Source organism: Bidens hawaiensis, unplaced genomic scaffold (assembly GCF_021521415.1).
Source record: "Bidens hawaiensis isolate Kalapana, Puna unplaced genomic scaffold, B.hawaiensis_p1.1 tig00006332_1, whole genome shotgun sequence".
NCBI lineage: Eukaryota > Viridiplantae > Streptophyta > Magnoliopsida > Asterales > Asteraceae > Bidens > Bidens hawaiensis.
The window spans coordinates 28,103-45,836 of record NW_027491423.1 but is presented as its reverse complement, the minus strand read 5'-3'; the positions used below and the strand labels follow the sequence as shown (position 1 = coordinate 45,836).

Below are 17,734 nucleotides of genomic sequence, written 5' to 3'. Positions count from 1 at the left end.
AACATGCCCGAAGTTTCACATAACCAACACCTTCAATTGTAGCCCAGTCAGAGGTAACTGACCCACACACATCCACAATTTAAGCATCAGGCAGAGCGTGACGCAACAAAACCCTAAATAAATAGATACGAAACATGACACGAATGTGTATATCACACATAGGATAATGTCACGTATCACTTACATTTTATATTTATGTATAACAAGACGAATTTACTCAGGGTTACAAAGTATAATACACGAATAAATATGACATGCAACATATATCATAACTATGATAAAGGTATTTTAGTAACTTTTAGCTAAATTACGGTTTCCGTCTACGTGTAAGGTTAATTGCAGATCGTATCATTTTGGTATTAACGGTAGGGGTGAGCAATAACCGCATCGTTTACCGACACCGAAATGAAAACTGACGAAACCGAACCAGAAAAACCGAAAACCGAATTAACCAAACCGAACCGAACTCTTCATTTTCTTTTTCATATTTTCAAGTCTTTTTTCCTCTATTTCATGTATATATATGTATAAATTGTTTATACTATCATTTTAATGTATTTATATCTCCATTTCATGTAATAATATCTCAAATTTATATATTTATACCTTCATTTAATGTAATTATACCTTCATTTCGTATATTTAAGCATTCATTTCATGTATTTTTATGCAAAATTTTAGTCCAAGTTTGATATAGGTTATTAACCGAAATTAACCGAACCGAACCGATAACCGATTGGTTCGGTTGGGTTAATATTAATAACCGAACCGAACCGAACCGTGCACAGCCCTGATTAACGGAAAAACGTCAACAATTACACGATTAGCAAGTAATGTAATCCAAACACCGTAACTTGTTTTAGCCTGTATATATATAAAGAACCACCACACCAGTTAATGGTCTGACTTTCGTTCCTCAAAAACACAAGAGAAGCGCGGGAAAAAAGCAGAGAAGATGGCGCCATTGATGCAGAGCTCTCAACCTTGGGTCGAGAAATAGTAATCATTCTTCTTCTTATTATTATTATCCTCTGTTTATTGATTTCATTTGATGTTTCATGAGTTTAAATGTATGTAACATAAAATCATGACAATTTCAGTCGACCGAGGCGAGTAAATGAAGTTGCTCATCAAGATGAGGTCGTTAGAGTCCTTACCAACACGCTCGAGACCACTAATGTAACGTTAATCTGCTTCTATTATTGAATTCAAATTTTTAGGGTTTTGTTTTACTAGTTTATTGTTATAAGCTTATTGCTTCGATTTTGTTTCGAATTCGCATTTGAAGTAAGTTAAATATTGTTTGTTTTAACATGAGATGGATATAAGATACAAAATTTGGACAAAATTGTTTCATGAAGAGTCTCAATTTGCAAATTTGCCCAAATTTTGTGATTGGAATGAAGTTTGAATTATCGGGAGGGTGAGGTGAATGGTAATGCTCACTGTTTCTTGATTGAATTGCCTTTTGATGCAGTGTCCTCATATGTTGTTTTATGGCCCTCCTGGAACCGGAAAGACTACCACTGCTCTTGCAATTGCTCATCAGCTTTACGGGTAATAGTGGCTGCATATATTCTCATGTCTTGTGAATTTTTATTTTTATTTGTTTTAGCCTATGATTTAAAATGTGACCGTACCTGTTGTCATGTTCTAATACATTCTGAAGAGATTGAGTTAACTTTGATGGTAAACCGGTTGAGTTAAAACACGACAGTTTGTTTTAGAGGCGGTGTTGATTTGATTGCTTTAAATCATTATTGTGCTGCACATACTTGTATGATTGAACTACTTTCTAATTTGCTGTTGTCAATGTCTCATTTTATTTTACAGTCCTGAACTCTACAAGTCTAGGGTTCTTGAGCTCAATGCTAGTGATGATCGTGGAATCAATGTAGTTCGAACTAAAATTAAGAATTTTGCTGCAGTTGCTGTTGGTTCTGCTCAGCAAGGGTATATAATCCACCCCTTCTCATAAATAATTATAACCCTCCAAGGTCCTTTTGAGTTAGTTTGACGTGCTGTTTTCTTGAATGGCATTTGTTTCTTTTTGTGATGTAGGGGTTATCCTTGCCCGCCTTTTAAAATTATCATTCTTGATGAGGCAGATTCAATGACTGAAGATGCACAGGCAAGTTCTCTCCTTTTTTTTCCAATACTACATACACTTGAATACCTTCTATATATGATAGTTATATAACTAGTCTAATAACATCTATGCATATCTTATTTCATGAAAAAAGGGATTGGTGTTTTAGTTCTTATATAGACAGATCTTAACAGGTAATATGTTTTCGTATTGCAGAATGCTTTACGTCGTACTATGGAGACCTACTCAAAAGTAACAAGGTTCTTTTTTATATGCAATTACATTAGCAGGTCAGTGCTCAAAATTTTCTATAATAATACTTGCTTCTGTGTTAGTGATATATATCTAGAAAGATAATACCTTTCTCTACTTTTGTAGATTCTTTTTTAAATTTACTTGTTTGAATTTAATGAACACTCCTATTTTTATGCAATTCTTTATACTTTCTTGTTCACACATCTTCAATCTTTCAATTTTGTTTCATCCCTGGTGCAGGATCATAGAACCTCTTGCTTCTAGATGTGCCAAATTCAGGTTCAAACCACTCTCAGAAGACATCATGAGCACTCGAATACTGCATATATGTGCCGAGGAAGGCCTTAACTTGGACTCAGAGGTGCTGACCTGGTCAACTCTGCAGTTTCTACATTTTATTGTTGTTGAAAGTGGCCTTTTGAGTTTGAACAAATCTAATTGGTTTGATTGTGATTGCTTTTAGGCTCTCTCAACCTTAAGTTCAATATCTCAAGGAGATCTTCGTCGTGCTATAACGTTCTTGCAGGTAATAATAATTCTCATTTTTTGCATCTAATTTGTCCAATTATTTATGACATCTGTCTTGTGTTTTGATGTTTCACAGGGAGCTGCTCGCCTGTTTGGATCTTCAATTTCTTCCAGGAATTTGATTAGCGTTTCTGGGGTAACAAGATATTTTTAAATAATTAAACGAACATGGTGCTCTTGTTAGTGTTCGTATGTTAAGAAAATGAAGTTGTTCTTGTTCGCTTATATTCGTTCGTTAATAGAATAAACAAACGATTCACGAACGTAAATGAACATACACAAGCAAATATAACTGAACATAGATGAACATATATAAACAAACATAACTGAGCAAATACCAATTAAAAGTAAATGTGAATTTTAAATTCAATAAATTAGACTAAATTGTAATGAGTGATATTTTAAATTCAATAAAACTAGACTAAAAGACTAAATTGTAACAGGCCTGACAATTAATGTATACACACACGGACATACTTAAAACAAACGTAAACTAACGAATGTAAATGAACATCCACGAACATAAGTGAACGAATGGACATAAACGAACTTCATGCCAAATTGTTCTCTGAACATTCGGTTCGTTTACAGGTGTAAACATGATACATTTTGTGATTTCCTAATTTGACCTGCCAAATCAGAGAACAGTGTGGTGTGTGACTTGTTTAATGCTGGTTTTCATTCTAAGTTCCTTTCATAATGAAGCATCTTTCAAATCCTTTTCTAATTATTTATCAAATACTGAGATTTGGATTTTATCAGGTCATTCCACGTGAAGTTGTTGAGGCTCTTCTTGCAGCTTGTAAAAGTGGATCATTTGACAATGCAAACAAAGAGGTCAATAATGTTATTGCAGAGGGGTATCCAGTCAGCCAGATGCTTTCCCAGGTAAATGTTTTCTTAATCTATAATATTATGTCACATTGTGTCTTAAATAGTTATTTGATGTGATTGCAGTTGTTTGACATGGTTGTTGGATCTGAAGATGCATCTGATGAACAAAAAGCAAGAATATGCAAGAAGCTTGGTGAATCAGATAAGGTACTCATCATATCTAACCACTAGTTAATGTATTACTTGCGGTTTTTTTAACCTCCTCCGAAACCTTTTTACTGTATTTTTTTTTCAAAATCAAAATAATAATTAATGCTTAGATCATGATTAGTGATTGGGGCTAAGACTTATTATCATGGGTGTCCCACTTATAACACATTCATACATTCATCTCTAATGGGACATGAAAGTTGATATTTACCAATGATTCAGACCATTACGGGACAAGTGGTAGGGTCAGACTTTCAACATGAAAGGGGTCGACTATATATTTAAAATGAATATAAACTTTGGAGAAATAATAACACTCTTCAAGTAAAAGAAAAGGGTTGGTGTAAAGTAACGCACTCCTGTTAAAAGGACGGCAACGATTGACTGCAGATTTTTGTAGTCTTTTTGACTAATAATCAAAATTTGAAAATATACATTAACAAAAGAACATTGAGAATATGTTAATGGAAGTCAAATGTTACAATTACAAAAGGATAAATCGGCATATTTAGATTGAAATTTTTATCAACTCGAATATCGGATTTGCCCTTAAAAGTCAGTTGCATGTAATTTGTTTGCACTTGTTAAACAATATAAATATGCAAAGTTGATTGTTCTTGTATTATGCAGTGTCTTGTTGATGGGGCAGATGAGTACTTGCAACTGCTGGATGCATGCAGCTCTATGATCAAAGCATTTACAAACATGCCTGAAGTATTTTCCAATGAGATGTAATGTTTGTTCATCATTTTACTATGAGCCTGCCCTCCGGGTACTTTTGGTTTTTGACCGCCTAATGCTTTAGCCTAATCATTTAATGCATAAAATCTTCTAAAGTACCATATTTTAATGAGTTGGTTTGAACCAACCAAAAAAGCGTTTTCACAATGCATAAAACCTTCTAAAATGTCATATATTGAAGGCATTTATAATATCTTTAATTTATCTATCAGGCTAATTTTATGCCAACTAGTACATGAACCCTAAAGCCATCTTCTCCACAAAAGACCATCCCTTTACGTATTTTTTGTTTTTCAAAATAAACTAGAAATTTAAGTTTGATATAATATCAAACTTAAATTTCACCCATTTTTCTCGATCGTAACGATAATAATCTATTACTCAGTTAGTTGCATCACAAACGGTTAACACAGTCATTGACTCTTAACTTCAAAAGCATAAAGGGTAAGGAATAATAATATTGATCGGGAAGAGTTTATTCAACTAAAATAACCCAAATCCCATTTTTACTTTGTACATTCAAAAAGGAATCATCATCAACTAAAATTTTGAAGAAAATAGTTTGCCCGCCAGGTGTTCGACAAAATGCCTCAATGAAATAATATTTGTTTTTGGTGTTTTGAGGAGGGGAGGGCAACGGGTGGTTGCTCTCCTCCTTCCTCTTTCTCAAACTCAACTCAAGTTTTGTTTTATTATTATTTTTCTTGGTGTGGTACGTGGCTATCGGGGTGTTTTGTGGGTTGGGGGGGTGGTATGACCGGGGCTATTGAGGAGGTTTTTTGGCCGTGTCCGTTTAGAGGCTTCCACTGTTGTCCGGATGGATTACCGGGGTCCAAGGGGGTTCGATTGGCCGCACATATTAAGCGGCTTCATTTGTCATCGGATGACAAGAAAGAGACCTTACGGGAGGCGATCTCGACAAATTTGGATTTGTTTATTTCGGTTGGTGAGGCTTTAAAGGTCTTGCGTAGGTGGATGTATGGAGCGTGTATGGAGTCACATGCTCTCCGTCGGGGGTGCCATCATGATGACGGGTCGGTCTGGTACAAGTGTGTCATGGGAGATGTGGAGGAATATATAGTGGGGATTGCGAAGCCACATGTTGGGAGGGAAGCTGTCGCGGTGGGAAGGGTGGAGGTGGATGTAGCTCTCCTTGAGCGTGTCTTCACTCTTCCTATTACGACTGTTAAAAACATTCCTCATAGTTGTCGTATGGCTTTTTCCCAAGCCTTAGTGGATGCTCTGGGTAAGGTGGCGGCTATGCCAGAGTCTGTTGAGGCGTGGGTGAAACTGTTGTTACCACGTTGCACCTTACGAGTTTTCAGACCTTCTAATCGTCAGCAACGCATGTCTGGCAATAGAAAGTCTGAGCAATGCCGAATTATTCAACGCTCGCTATCCGCTTGGGGTGACCGTGACGGTTTCTTTGAGCTCCTTATATCGCTTTTTAACCAACCCCTAGGAGATGCCCCGGGTGGTGATGCGTTTGTACCCAAGTCTGACAACGCCGGGTTGGGCGCCAATGTTAAACAATGTTTGCGAAAAGTTGCGGACGGGCATTTCACTGCTGCGGTCAAGGTATTATACTCTTCAGGGGTTGCACCTTTCGGTAAGGATACTTTGAACTCTTTGTTGTCTAAGCATCCCATCATGGCACCTCCGATTATACCTGCTTCCTTGCTTTCTGAGTCTCCCCTTGTCGTGGACGTTGATAATGTGCTTGGGTGCATTAAGTCTTTCCCTAAAGGGACTTTGTGTGGGCGGGACGGTTTGTGAGCCCAACACATTTTAGATGCGTTGTGCGGAGAGGGGTCTCTGATTGCGGATGGTTTGCTCAAGGCTATCTCTGCGGTGGTTAATTTATTTTTGGAGGGAAGGTGTCTTAAGGTGTTGGCAGAGTTTGTTGCGTCTGCCCCACTTTCGCCGTTGCTTAAACAATGGGATTAGACCTATTGCCGTTGGGGCCATTTGGAGGCGGTTGGTCTCTATGGTGGCTATGAGGGGTGTCGGGAAGGAGATGGCTAAATACCTCGGTGACTTTCAGTTTGGGGTGGGAGTCCCCAGTGGGGCAGAGGCCGTGCTTCATAGCGCGAACAGGTTTCTAAATCAGTTTCATTCGGATGGGTCATTGGCTATGCTTACTATTGATTTCTCCAATGCCTTCAACTTAGTAGATAGGACGACCCTTCTACATGAGGTCCGGAGTCGATGTCCTTCCATTTCTCTTTGGGTGGATTTTTTATATGGGCAGTCGGCTAGGTTATATGTGGGTGATACTTTCATTAAATCCACCACTGGGGTTCAACAGGGGGACCCTCTTGGGCCTCTCCTTTTTGCCTTAGCTTTGCACCCATTTGTTCACCAAATCAGAGATCGGTGCAAGCTTCTCTTTCATGCTTGGTACTTGGATGATGGCACGATTATCGGGGATACTAGAGAGGTAGCCAAAGCATTAGATATTATCAGGTCTGAGGGGCCTCGTTTGGGTCTTGAATTAAACGTTAAGAAAACAGAGTTATTTTAGCCAACATGCAATGGGGTGAAGGCACATGAGGGGTTGTTTCCTTGCGGGATTGAAAGGCCGGTTCTTGGCGTGAAACTCCTTGGTGGTGCTGTAAGCCAGGATGCGGGGTTTATCAGCAGTTTGGCTATGAAAAGGGCATCTAGCGCTGTGGAACTGATGAGCTGTCTCCCAAGACTTCGGGATCCTCAATGCGAGCTTCTTTTGCTTCGCTCATGTATGGGACTCGCCAAGCTTTTGTTCGGTTTGAGAACGTGCCAACCTATGTATGTGGGGGAAGCTGTTTCTATATTTGACAATGGTCTTCGAAGGGCGATTGAGGACATCGTGGTTTGTGGAGGTCCGTTCTTTGGGGATCTCCAATGGAGGTTGGCATCACTTCCGACCCGTTATGGAGGGTTGGGTCTCTGTTCGGCCGAGGATGTATCTACATATGCTTTTGTGGCTTCGAGAGCACAATCGTGGTGTTTGCAAGACCATATTCTTCGGGGTTGTGATATTTATGGGTTGGACTCTGATTATGGGTGTGCGATGGATCGTTTACGTACTTCACTTCCAGATTTTGATCTTAGCGGGTTCTCTAATAAGGACACCGCCCCCCTAAAGCCCAACATGTTGTAGCGAGTGCCTTATTTAGTGGAATCGTCAAGAGTTTAGAAGTGAAGTTTGATCTATCCCCTCGCCAAAAGGCGGTGTTTGAATGCCTTCGGGCTCCTCGGGCTCAGGATTTTTTAAACGGCCATCCCCATTGAAGGATTAGGCCAACGTATGTCGGGTTTGGAGTATCGGGCTATTCTTAAGTACCGGTTAATGATCCCTATGTTCCCGACAGATGAACCATGCCCAATTTTTCGCAAGGTCTGTTTGGATTCTTTTGGTGACCATGCGGTGCATTGCAAAGAATTGCCTGGCTTTAAATACAGACATGATCTGGTTAGGGATGTTATGTGTGATGTTCTTAAACGGGCAGGGAATTCTGCTAAAAAGGAGACCCCTGTTAACTTTCTCACGGATCCTCTTGCAGGGAGGTCTACTTTACGACCAGCTGATATTCTTGTGTTCGGGTGGGCAGGGAGGAAACACGCCCGTGTGGATCTTACAGGAGTGTCTCCTCTTGTTGGGCTCAGGGACCGTGGGTTTGTTGTGGGTCAGGCTGCGTTGAAGGCTGAATCGGGCAAATTTGTTAAACACGAGAAAGCTTGTTTAGATAATCAACATGTCTTTCTACCATTTGCCTTTGATACATTTGGTTTTCTGGCTCCAGAGGCTGTGAAATTTTTGAGTAAGGTTCAGTGCGTCGTACACGGAACCTCTTCAGCTTCTAGGTCCCAAAGCTTCGTTTTTAGCAGGATTGGCTTTGCTATTCAAAAGGGGGTTGCGGCGCAGCTTGTTGCCCGTTTGTCTGCCACTTTATTGTAATCGTTTTATAGTAAATTTCTATAAATATTTTTAAATGATTGAAAAAAAAAATTTATAATGAAAATAATATTCTACTTTGGCACATTATTTTTTAGATGCAATTTAAAACTTACATTAAGGTGATCAACTTATAAAGTGTAAACAAAGAGTAGAGTGGCAATCACGTGTAAAGCAGGAGCGAATGGTTAAGATGATACACCAACACTATGCTTTCACACGTTCATCAAATTACCTACCGAAGTCACCTCACATTACTATTTTGCAATTTAATATATACTAATATAATAAATAAATTGCAACTTACACTTTGAAATTTGTAGTTCAATGCACATGTATAAGAAGCTAACAAGTCTATCTCATGAATAGGTTATCGTTGTGAGATATCCTCTACTTGCTGTTTAGTATTTATATTATTTGCACACGTGTTAAAAGCTAACGAGCCTATCTTATGAACAGTATGTTGTGAGATGGCCGCTACTTGCTAATGGTTACCCAAAACCGGCTTTTTGTGTCACCGTTTTTTACCGTACACATTTACTTGCCTTTTTTTTCCTTATATTACCAATTTTAATACTTTACAAACTAAACAATTTCATATAAATAAAGGATGTGCCCTCTATATTTTTATCACACATTATGTTATATTGGTGATGATTGATAAAAGTGAGAAACCAAAACATAAATCATTAAAAGGCATTAGTCGGATTCACACTGATACTTCAACATCTCCCATATGAACGCGTATAAACATATATCACACACAAAGGATATATGCGGATCGCCCTCTATATTTATCACACATTATGTTAAATGGGTGATGATTGATAAAAATGAGACAAATCCACATAGTAAAACCAAAAATTAAATCATTAAAAGGCATAAGTCAGACTGGTACTGACACTTCAACATCTCCCATATGAACGCATATAAACATACATCACACAAAGGATGTTTGCAAATCGAGAGGTATTTGAGATTGAATTGTTAAAAATTGTTAAAAGTATGTATCGATTTGAGCTAGCCTAGCTCAAACCTATATATAAAGTAAGTTTGATGGATAAATTCAAGTTCGAACTTCATAAGCTTGGTTCATGAGTCTAAATGAGCCTATTTGTTTCTATACATACATAATATATAGAATAAAATATTAAATATATAATTATACAAAAAGCATATGCTAAGCTAATCTCATAGCTAGTGATTCAAGCAACTTGCTAAACACATTAGAAAAGATGTAACTAGCAATGACAAGGTCTTCAAGATCAGAATGAGCTTCTTGCTATGATTTTGTGCAGATTTACCTGTCTAAAACACACATCACACACGCTTAGTGATTGAAGGGAGGGTTAAGTACCCCCCCAAAGGCAAAAACTTAACATAACAATACAAGATTCGAAATTAAGGTTAGCATACGTTAACTTATCCAAGTATGTTATTATATTGTTCTTAGTTTTTCATGGAACTCGTGTCTAGTTAAAATGAGTTTGTAATTTAGGGGGTGTTTGTTTTTTAGAAAAGCTCTTCCTAACCTCTTTTGTATGCGTCGAGTAGATGTTTAGGTCTGTTGCGTGTTTGTTTTTCGAAAAACCTTTCTTTAAAAAAGGTTTGTGCGCCCTCTTCTTGAAACAGACATGGCCATGTGCTTCTAAGATCTTCTAACCTCTTCTAAAACCTAAGACCTGAAACATTTTTATCTATCTGCTTATATCCTTCAAACCCTAGCTCCTCCACCGTTGCTCCTCCACCTCTCCCTGCCTCCGCCACACCCTCCACCAGCCACCATACGCCTCCAACGTCCACCCCCTGCTTAGTGGGGGTCACCTTGTGCCTCTGACAACCATACCACACCTCCATGTATGTTAAGTTGATGTTTGTAGAAATTGATTTGTTAAATGTTCGTAGAAATTGATGTGTTAAATTATTATTAGTTCTTAGAAATTGATTCGTTGAATTATTACTAGTTTTTAGAAATTGATTTATTGAATTAATTTTAGTTTATTTTTTAGAAATTCATCATCATCATCATCATCATCGTACTCAGTATATCCCACAAATAGCAATGCTATGGTAGGATCTGAGGAGGGTAAGATGTAGACAGCCTTACCTCTATCCCATAGGCACATAGCACTCAAGTAGTTTTCAATAAGGCACATAGGCACATAGAGAGGCTGCTTCCGGTGAGACCCCCGGCTCGATAGTAGTTTTGTATCAAGCCTTGGACATAAGACACATAGCACTCAATCATCGGGACACCGGCTGATTGGTGCATGTGCCCTTGTCTTTCGGCTATCAACGCCACCACATGATCCCTGATTAACCTTCCCCCACTTTTAACGTTATTTTCACGAGATTAGTAAAATAACGTCAAAATTAGTGCAATTTTACTTTTGCCCACCCGACGGTTCACACATATATACATTATATATACATTATTTTTTAAAAATTGATTTTTAGAAATTGTTTTGTTGAATTATTATTAGTTTTTTTTTTCAATTATTAGTTTGCATAATTGTTCAATTGTTATTAGTTTTTTGTATAAATTGATTATTTGAATTGTTATTAGTTTTGTTCAATTATTAGTTTGCATAATTGTTCAATTGTTATTAGTTTTTTGTATAAATTGATTATTTGAATTGTTATTAGTTTTGTTCAATTATTAGTTTGCATAATTATCTATTTTAGCAATCTGTAAACGTTATAAAACAAACAGTCTTCTTTTTGTAGACTGCAGAGGTTGTTCACCTTTTCTGCTACAAATGCTTGCATATGTAGTCCGCATATTATAAACATTTTATCTCTGAAAAAACAAATAACACATTAATATTCATTAACTTGAACACGTGAATTCCATTTTATTTTAAGGATTTCATGCCACTCCATTTAAATTAGGATAGGGATTGAACGAGGCGAGACGAGGTTGGCTCGTTACAAGCTCTTTTTCTGAAGCATGGGTTTTAAGTCGTCTTTTCAAGTTTGAGTTCGGCCCATTTATTATTTATTAAATAACTTGTATAAATTTATTTTTATATATTTTAACACTATTTTTAATATATAGCATAACATATACTATTTAGTTATTTTTATTACAATTTTATATACAAAAATATAATTATATAATCATGCATTAAATATATTGAGTAAAAATACATAAATAATATGTTCATTTAGGCTCACAAAGAAACTCAATCTCAAGCGTGGGCTCATTTAGGTACTCACCTAGCTCAACCCACAACCCAATTTAAACCCCTAACCAATAAATTGTGTCGTCTCACATTTCCATCTAGGGACGAGCTTATTACCGAACCGGAACTTATCCCGAAGTTCCCCATCTTGATACCAGTACCGAAAATGCTCGGTTTAGTACCCCCAATGTTTAGTAAATACCAGTACCGATCCCGATCTTAAAATCTTGATACTAGTACCCTCAGGGGTGGTTAACGGTTCGTTAATGATTTATTCGATTTGTTCGGTTATAAGATTTTTGTACTCGTAATCAAAAATCGAATCTAATTGAATTCGAAAAGGAGGTAATCGAACCAAATTCAATTCCGTTATGTTTCAGTTAAAACCAAACAAATCGATTCAAACCGTATTAATGAATTCATCCAAAACAACAACTGTCCTTGAATTTAATTGCTGTTTATGTTCCATATCCGAACAGTTGTTAAAGGCCATAATAAACAAACACAACATGTTAAAACCAAAAGTTAACGACCATAATAAAACATCTAAATCGTTAAACAATCAACTATAGAAAACCATCCTAACCATAAAAGTATTAAACGTAATAGAATATAGAAGATTTGGTAGCCGTGCTAGCGTTTGTACTATGGAATTGTCGATGATTAATAGAAGATAAAATATTTAGTATTGTAATTGTTATCTAGATCAAATATGGATATGAATATTGTGCTACATGTTAGGCCTACTTGTATACTCTAACGCCCAACACAAATTCAGATCACTCCCCACTTAAATTAAATTTGTTAGAAAGGGTCATGGATTATGCTTTTTCATAGGTTATAATGCAATAAACAATATATTAAATTAACAATTAATATGAGCAAAATGGAGTTAAATGAATTAAATCATTTCCTTTGGGTGAGATGGAGTGAAAGAGAGAAATGAGTGGTGTAGTGCTTGTGTGAAGCTAAGATGAGTTAGAGTATAACTCATGACAATATGAATGGACTTAAAGAATAAGTGATCACCTTCAAAATAATTATTATATATAATAATTTACAAGTTTGGTGCCGCAAAGCCCCTATTGGACCACTTTGCGGCACCCGATTGGTAATATTTTTGTTTTGTTTTGTTTTTTTTCTTTTTTAAGTTTCGGTTCGTAATGAATATAATTAAAATCTACTTAATGTAAATTTTGTTTTTGTTTCATTTTATTATTTTGTTTTAGTTACGGTATTGTGTGGAACGCGACTGAAACCGACCGAATTCGCGTAGACTCACTGAGTTTTGTTTTACTTCCAGTACCGTAATGTAAACCGACCAAATACTGATTTTTGTTTTTTAGTTCCAGTACCGTAACGAACATGACGAAATGCTGACTAAATTCGCATAGACTCAGCCGTCTCAATGCTTGGGATCGGTAACGGTCGACTTTTACCGACTGATACCACGCCACTGGTCCACCCCAATTTTTATAATCGTTTTGTTTTAGTTCCGATTAAATAACGCATGTTACTCGAAAGCTACCAAATTCACGTGTATCAGCCGCATGGAAAAACACTAGTCATATTCATCGAATTTATCGGACTAATCGCGTAAAAAAATAAATTTATCGGACTAAATCGAATTCTGAATTTGGTATTTTCTACTGAAGACGTTCACTCCGCCATTGACAGACAGCTGCGTTGGGCATTTATCAACGAAACCTAAAAGTTGTTTAATAGTTGTGAAGAACGAAAGAGGATCTTGATTCATCAATTTGAAGGTAGTCATTTTGTTCTCCAATAAGTTTTAGTTTTACTTTAATTTTTGCATTTGCAATCCACCACTGCTGCGTATGCTTTGATTGTTGATTTTTAATTTTAAATTAGGAAGTTAAATGAGATGACTCCACAATATCTGTTTATTCATTTCATATATTATAAGGAGCATTTCAGTTCCTCTTTTATGTCTACAAGTTTAATTGTGTGTTAGGTTTTATGTTCATCTGTGTTATTAGGGATATGCAGTACTTTGAACAATGTTAATTACTACTGTATTATTATGTTTTAGCATTTTCTGTCTGTTGATGATCTTTGCAGTACTCATCAAGATCCTAACTCCACCTAGTTTCTACCAACACTAACATCATAATGGCTTCAAACTATGCATACGGTCGTCATGTCAACCAAATCCTCGCTGCAATCATCCAAAACCGTCAATTCGACTCGCACCTTGCTAATTCATCCTCTTTAACCAACCAACCATGGCCAACAGACCTTGTCACCGAGGTACTAAGATCCATACCCCGGTACTTCTTCCAATCCACAAGATCCATCGGCCGTCAAACCGGTTTTCGACACCGAACCCCTCTCAAACAACGAAACCTTCCCGAAGAATCGATCAAAGTCCGCAAAGGCGTGCTTGTTCTCGGTCCAGCTGCTTACAGAGACCCACAAAAGGTAAGATTAGGGGTACATAAAGCCCTCGAGTTTTATTACTGGATTGAGTCTGAATTAGGGTTCAGTCATAATGAAATGACTTGTAGAGAGATGGGTATTGTTTTAGTTAAAGCGAATAGATTGAAAGATCTTTACAGTTTCTTGAAAGATATGTCGAGAAGAAGTGGCGGCGGGCTCGTTACGACCGCGACCATGACCTGTTTGATAAAAGTCCTGGGAGAACAAGGGCTTGCAGATGAAGCGTTGTCTGCGTTTTATCGAATGAAGCAGTTTCACTGTAGACCAGATGTTTGCTCGTATAATACGGTAATCTATGCGTTATGTAAAGTCGGTAATTATAAGATGGCAAAGTTTTTGTTTGAGCAAATGGAGCTGCCCGGGTTTAGGTGCCCGCCCGACACTTTCACGTATACGATTTTGATCAGTTCGTATTGTAAACATAGCCTGCAAACCGGGTGTAAGAAGGCTATTAGAAGAAGAATGTGGGAAGCTAATCACTTATTCCGGTTGATGTTGTTCAAGGGTTTTATGCCTGATGTTGTGACTTATAATTGTTTGATTGACGGTTGTTGTAAGACTTATAGGATTGAGCGGGCTTTGGAACTGTTTGATGATATGGTTAAACGTGGTTGTTTACCGAACCGTGTGACGTACAATTCTTTCGTAAGGTATTATTGTGCAACTAATGAGATTGATAAGGCGATAGAAATGTTGCATAGGATGCAAGAATTGAATCATGGGTTACCGACTACAAGTTCGTATACTCCTATTATTCATGCGTTTTGTGAAGCGGGAAACGTGTTAGAGGCGTGGAATATTCTTGTTGAACTGGTGGATAGAGGGTCAATACCTAGGGAATATACTTACAAATTGGTTCATGAAGTGGTGAAATCTGCAGGGCGAATGGATTTGTTAGATAATGAGATTTGTGGAAGAATTGAAGACGGGATTAAGGTTAGATATAAGCAAGTGATGAAATTGAAACCGGCTATGTCTGCAAAGGCCCGTTTTTCTGTGGGAGATGACTGTGATGTGGAATAACATGGAACTCTGATGAATGAAAGCTTTTCTTTGTCTATCAAAGGTAACACGAGTCTATTATGTTTTCAGATTTTGGATTTGGATTAAGGCTTTGAATAACCATCAAGTCGTCAATCCAAATCCAAAATCTGACCCAAAATACTTTCTATTCAGCTGATGACTTGATGGTTATCAGTAGGTTTTTCTATGCTCTGGGTGGACCTGCCCCCAAACATTTATTGCTCAAGATTTTTATTTTTTATATAAACAAGGTACCAAATATGATTATGAAAACTGTATTATTCAAACATTGTTTTCGTATGAAATGATATATGATATTTTATGCACAAAAGTTACATTTTTTTTTACTTTTTTATTGTTGGGGTGTATCATAGAGTGGTCTTATTTGGGTCATAGTTCAAATACACAGCTAGCAAATGGCAATGGAGTATTTGGCATAGCATTATGGGTCGGGGTATGTTCGGGTCAGCAAATGTTTATGCAAATTATTTACAACCAAGATACGATAGTGAAAAAAACATTGTGCTCACGTCATATATGCTCTGCAATTTGGTGGAATGACAGGCTGCTATGGACCATGATTGGATTAAAACAGGGAATGACAGGCCCATCTGCATAAATATATATTCATTTAGGTTAGTTTCTAACTTATCTATCAGAACTAGAGGTGGAATAATGGACTCTTTAAGCATATAGTTAGCATGTCAAATAAAATTACAAAACTACATTGTTACCATAATAAGCTACTCTTTGGATAAAATGAATGAGGAGCTACCCATTCGGCCTGTTTTCTTATAACTTTTTTATTTTCTCTGTTTCATCCATTTGACCTTTTATGGATAAAACATAACCCATCCAATGGCATCCATAAGTAAACGGATCAACGCATATCAAAATATTTCTTGAATGTGTCTTAAACATGCTCGGTCAATGGTTAATATGTTTTTCTTTGCCCGAAACTCATCACATCAGTTGGGGTCTCAAGAAACAGTTGCTCAATGTCTAAAGTCGAATATCATGCTCTTGCACGGGTTCTGGAAATTCGTTGGATTATGAATATGCTGATAATTATACATGTTAATGATGCATATGGTCCCTGATTTTGAATGCTTTTAGTTGTGAAGTACTTTGAATCAACGCTTATTTGGTTCATCATTCAATTTGCAGGTTTTGTTGTCTAATGGATGGAAATTGAAGATGACTGAAAACATCCGTGGAAAGTCAGCAAGCAAAAGTGAAAATTTGAATTTTGGAGATTAAACGGTCGTTTAGGCTTTGCTTGGTCGTTTAAACCTTATCCCGATCTTATATTATAAAGTCGGATGTCAAATGACCGTTTACGTGCATCTTAAACGAACGATTAGTCAGAACGCTTTACTTCAGTGCTAAACGACCGATTACTTAAAACAATTCGTTTAAATCGTTTCATTTGCAAAGGAGACCATTTTTGGGAGCAAAAAGCAAAAATCCAAATTTTTTCTTGAAGTTCAAAAGTCTTCACATTACTTCATAAAGGTGATGACTATCAATTCATATCATCATTTCGGCTTGATACATTCTTGTTTAAGTTATGTTTCATCTCGTTTTCAAAGTTGTTTAGGTGTTTTTTGTAGCTAGTATGAGCTTAAACTCGTGATTAACTTATTAGATTAGATGAATCCCAGCTAAACTTTGAAAGATGTTAACGAGTTTAAGTTGTTTGAGAAACCTCTTCATTAATTACGTGTGGTGGTTTAACATGATTAAGTGTTTGACACCGTGGGTATCTTGGCCGTATCATGTTGGAAAACTGATGTGTTAAAATATTTATTCATGAATACGTATGTATGTTCATGGTGTTTGACTAGGAACCGCGGATGGGGATTTTTAACATTCTAGGATTGTCAATCAACCATTACGTTTATTTTGGGTTCCTCGTAACATTGTGTATGTGTGATTATAGTTTAGTTGCATAAATTTGTAGCTCATATATTCGTGGATTGCCATTACGCGATTCAAGATGGTTAATTGGTTAGTACGTGTTTATCGTTTTATTAACTTTCTAAAGGATTGTGGGATTAGGTAACCATGACAGGAGCTTAGTCCGTTTATATTCAACATAATAATTGTATCATTTGAAATGGTGAGGTCACATTACATAGGGTGAGGTAAAACGGTATTAATCGGTTGGCAAAATGATATGCTGGTGAAGGTTACATCCATGGTCCGCCAACCAGAAATAAAATCAGCATTCCAATTTAATTCAATTAATTCTACAATTAAATCTATTTATTCAAATTAATGCAATTAACTCCATGATTAAATCTATTTTTTCCAATTAATAACCACCTTGTCAAATGTCATTCTTTCTTTTAAGTTTCTGTTTTATTTTAAAACAAAAAAAAATCATTTAAGTTCACATATTATTAAATGCATTTAAGTTTTATAATACTAAGTACTTCAAATAAATTAAATCATTAATAACTGTATTTA

The 17,734-nt window shown here is 36.7% G+C and overlaps 2 protein-coding genes across 2 annotated transcripts; both read left to right on the top strand.

Annotated features, from left to right (window-relative positions):
• Positions 1-917: 917 nt before the first annotated feature.
• LOC143631992 (replication factor C subunit 2-like) lies at positions 918-4,685 on the top strand. The gene is made up of 12 exons (XM_077100595.1): positions 918-999; positions 1,101-1,179; positions 1,478-1,557; positions 1,834-1,953; positions 2,062-2,131; positions 2,306-2,379; positions 2,585-2,705; positions 2,808-2,870; positions 2,949-3,008; positions 3,635-3,760; positions 3,830-3,913; positions 4,547-4,685. The coding sequence occupies exons 1-12, from the start codon at positions 956-958 to the stop codon at positions 4,649-4,651; spliced, it is 1,026 nt and encodes a 341-aa protein (XP_076956710.1). The 5' UTR covers positions 918-955; the 3' UTR covers positions 4,652-4,685.
• A 9,142-nt stretch (positions 4,686-13,827) lies between these two features.
• On the top strand, positions 13,828-16,580 carry LOC143631994 (pentatricopeptide repeat-containing protein At1g77405-like). Its single transcript, XM_077100597.1, has 3 exons — positions 13,828-15,305; positions 15,827-15,897; positions 16,430-16,580. The coding sequence occupies exon 1, from the start codon at positions 13,913-13,915 to the stop codon at positions 15,260-15,262; it is 1,350 nt and encodes a 449-aa protein (XP_076956712.1). The 5' UTR covers positions 13,828-13,912; the 3' UTR covers positions 15,263-15,305; positions 15,827-15,897; positions 16,430-16,580.
• Positions 16,581-17,734: the final 1,154 nt, after the last annotated feature.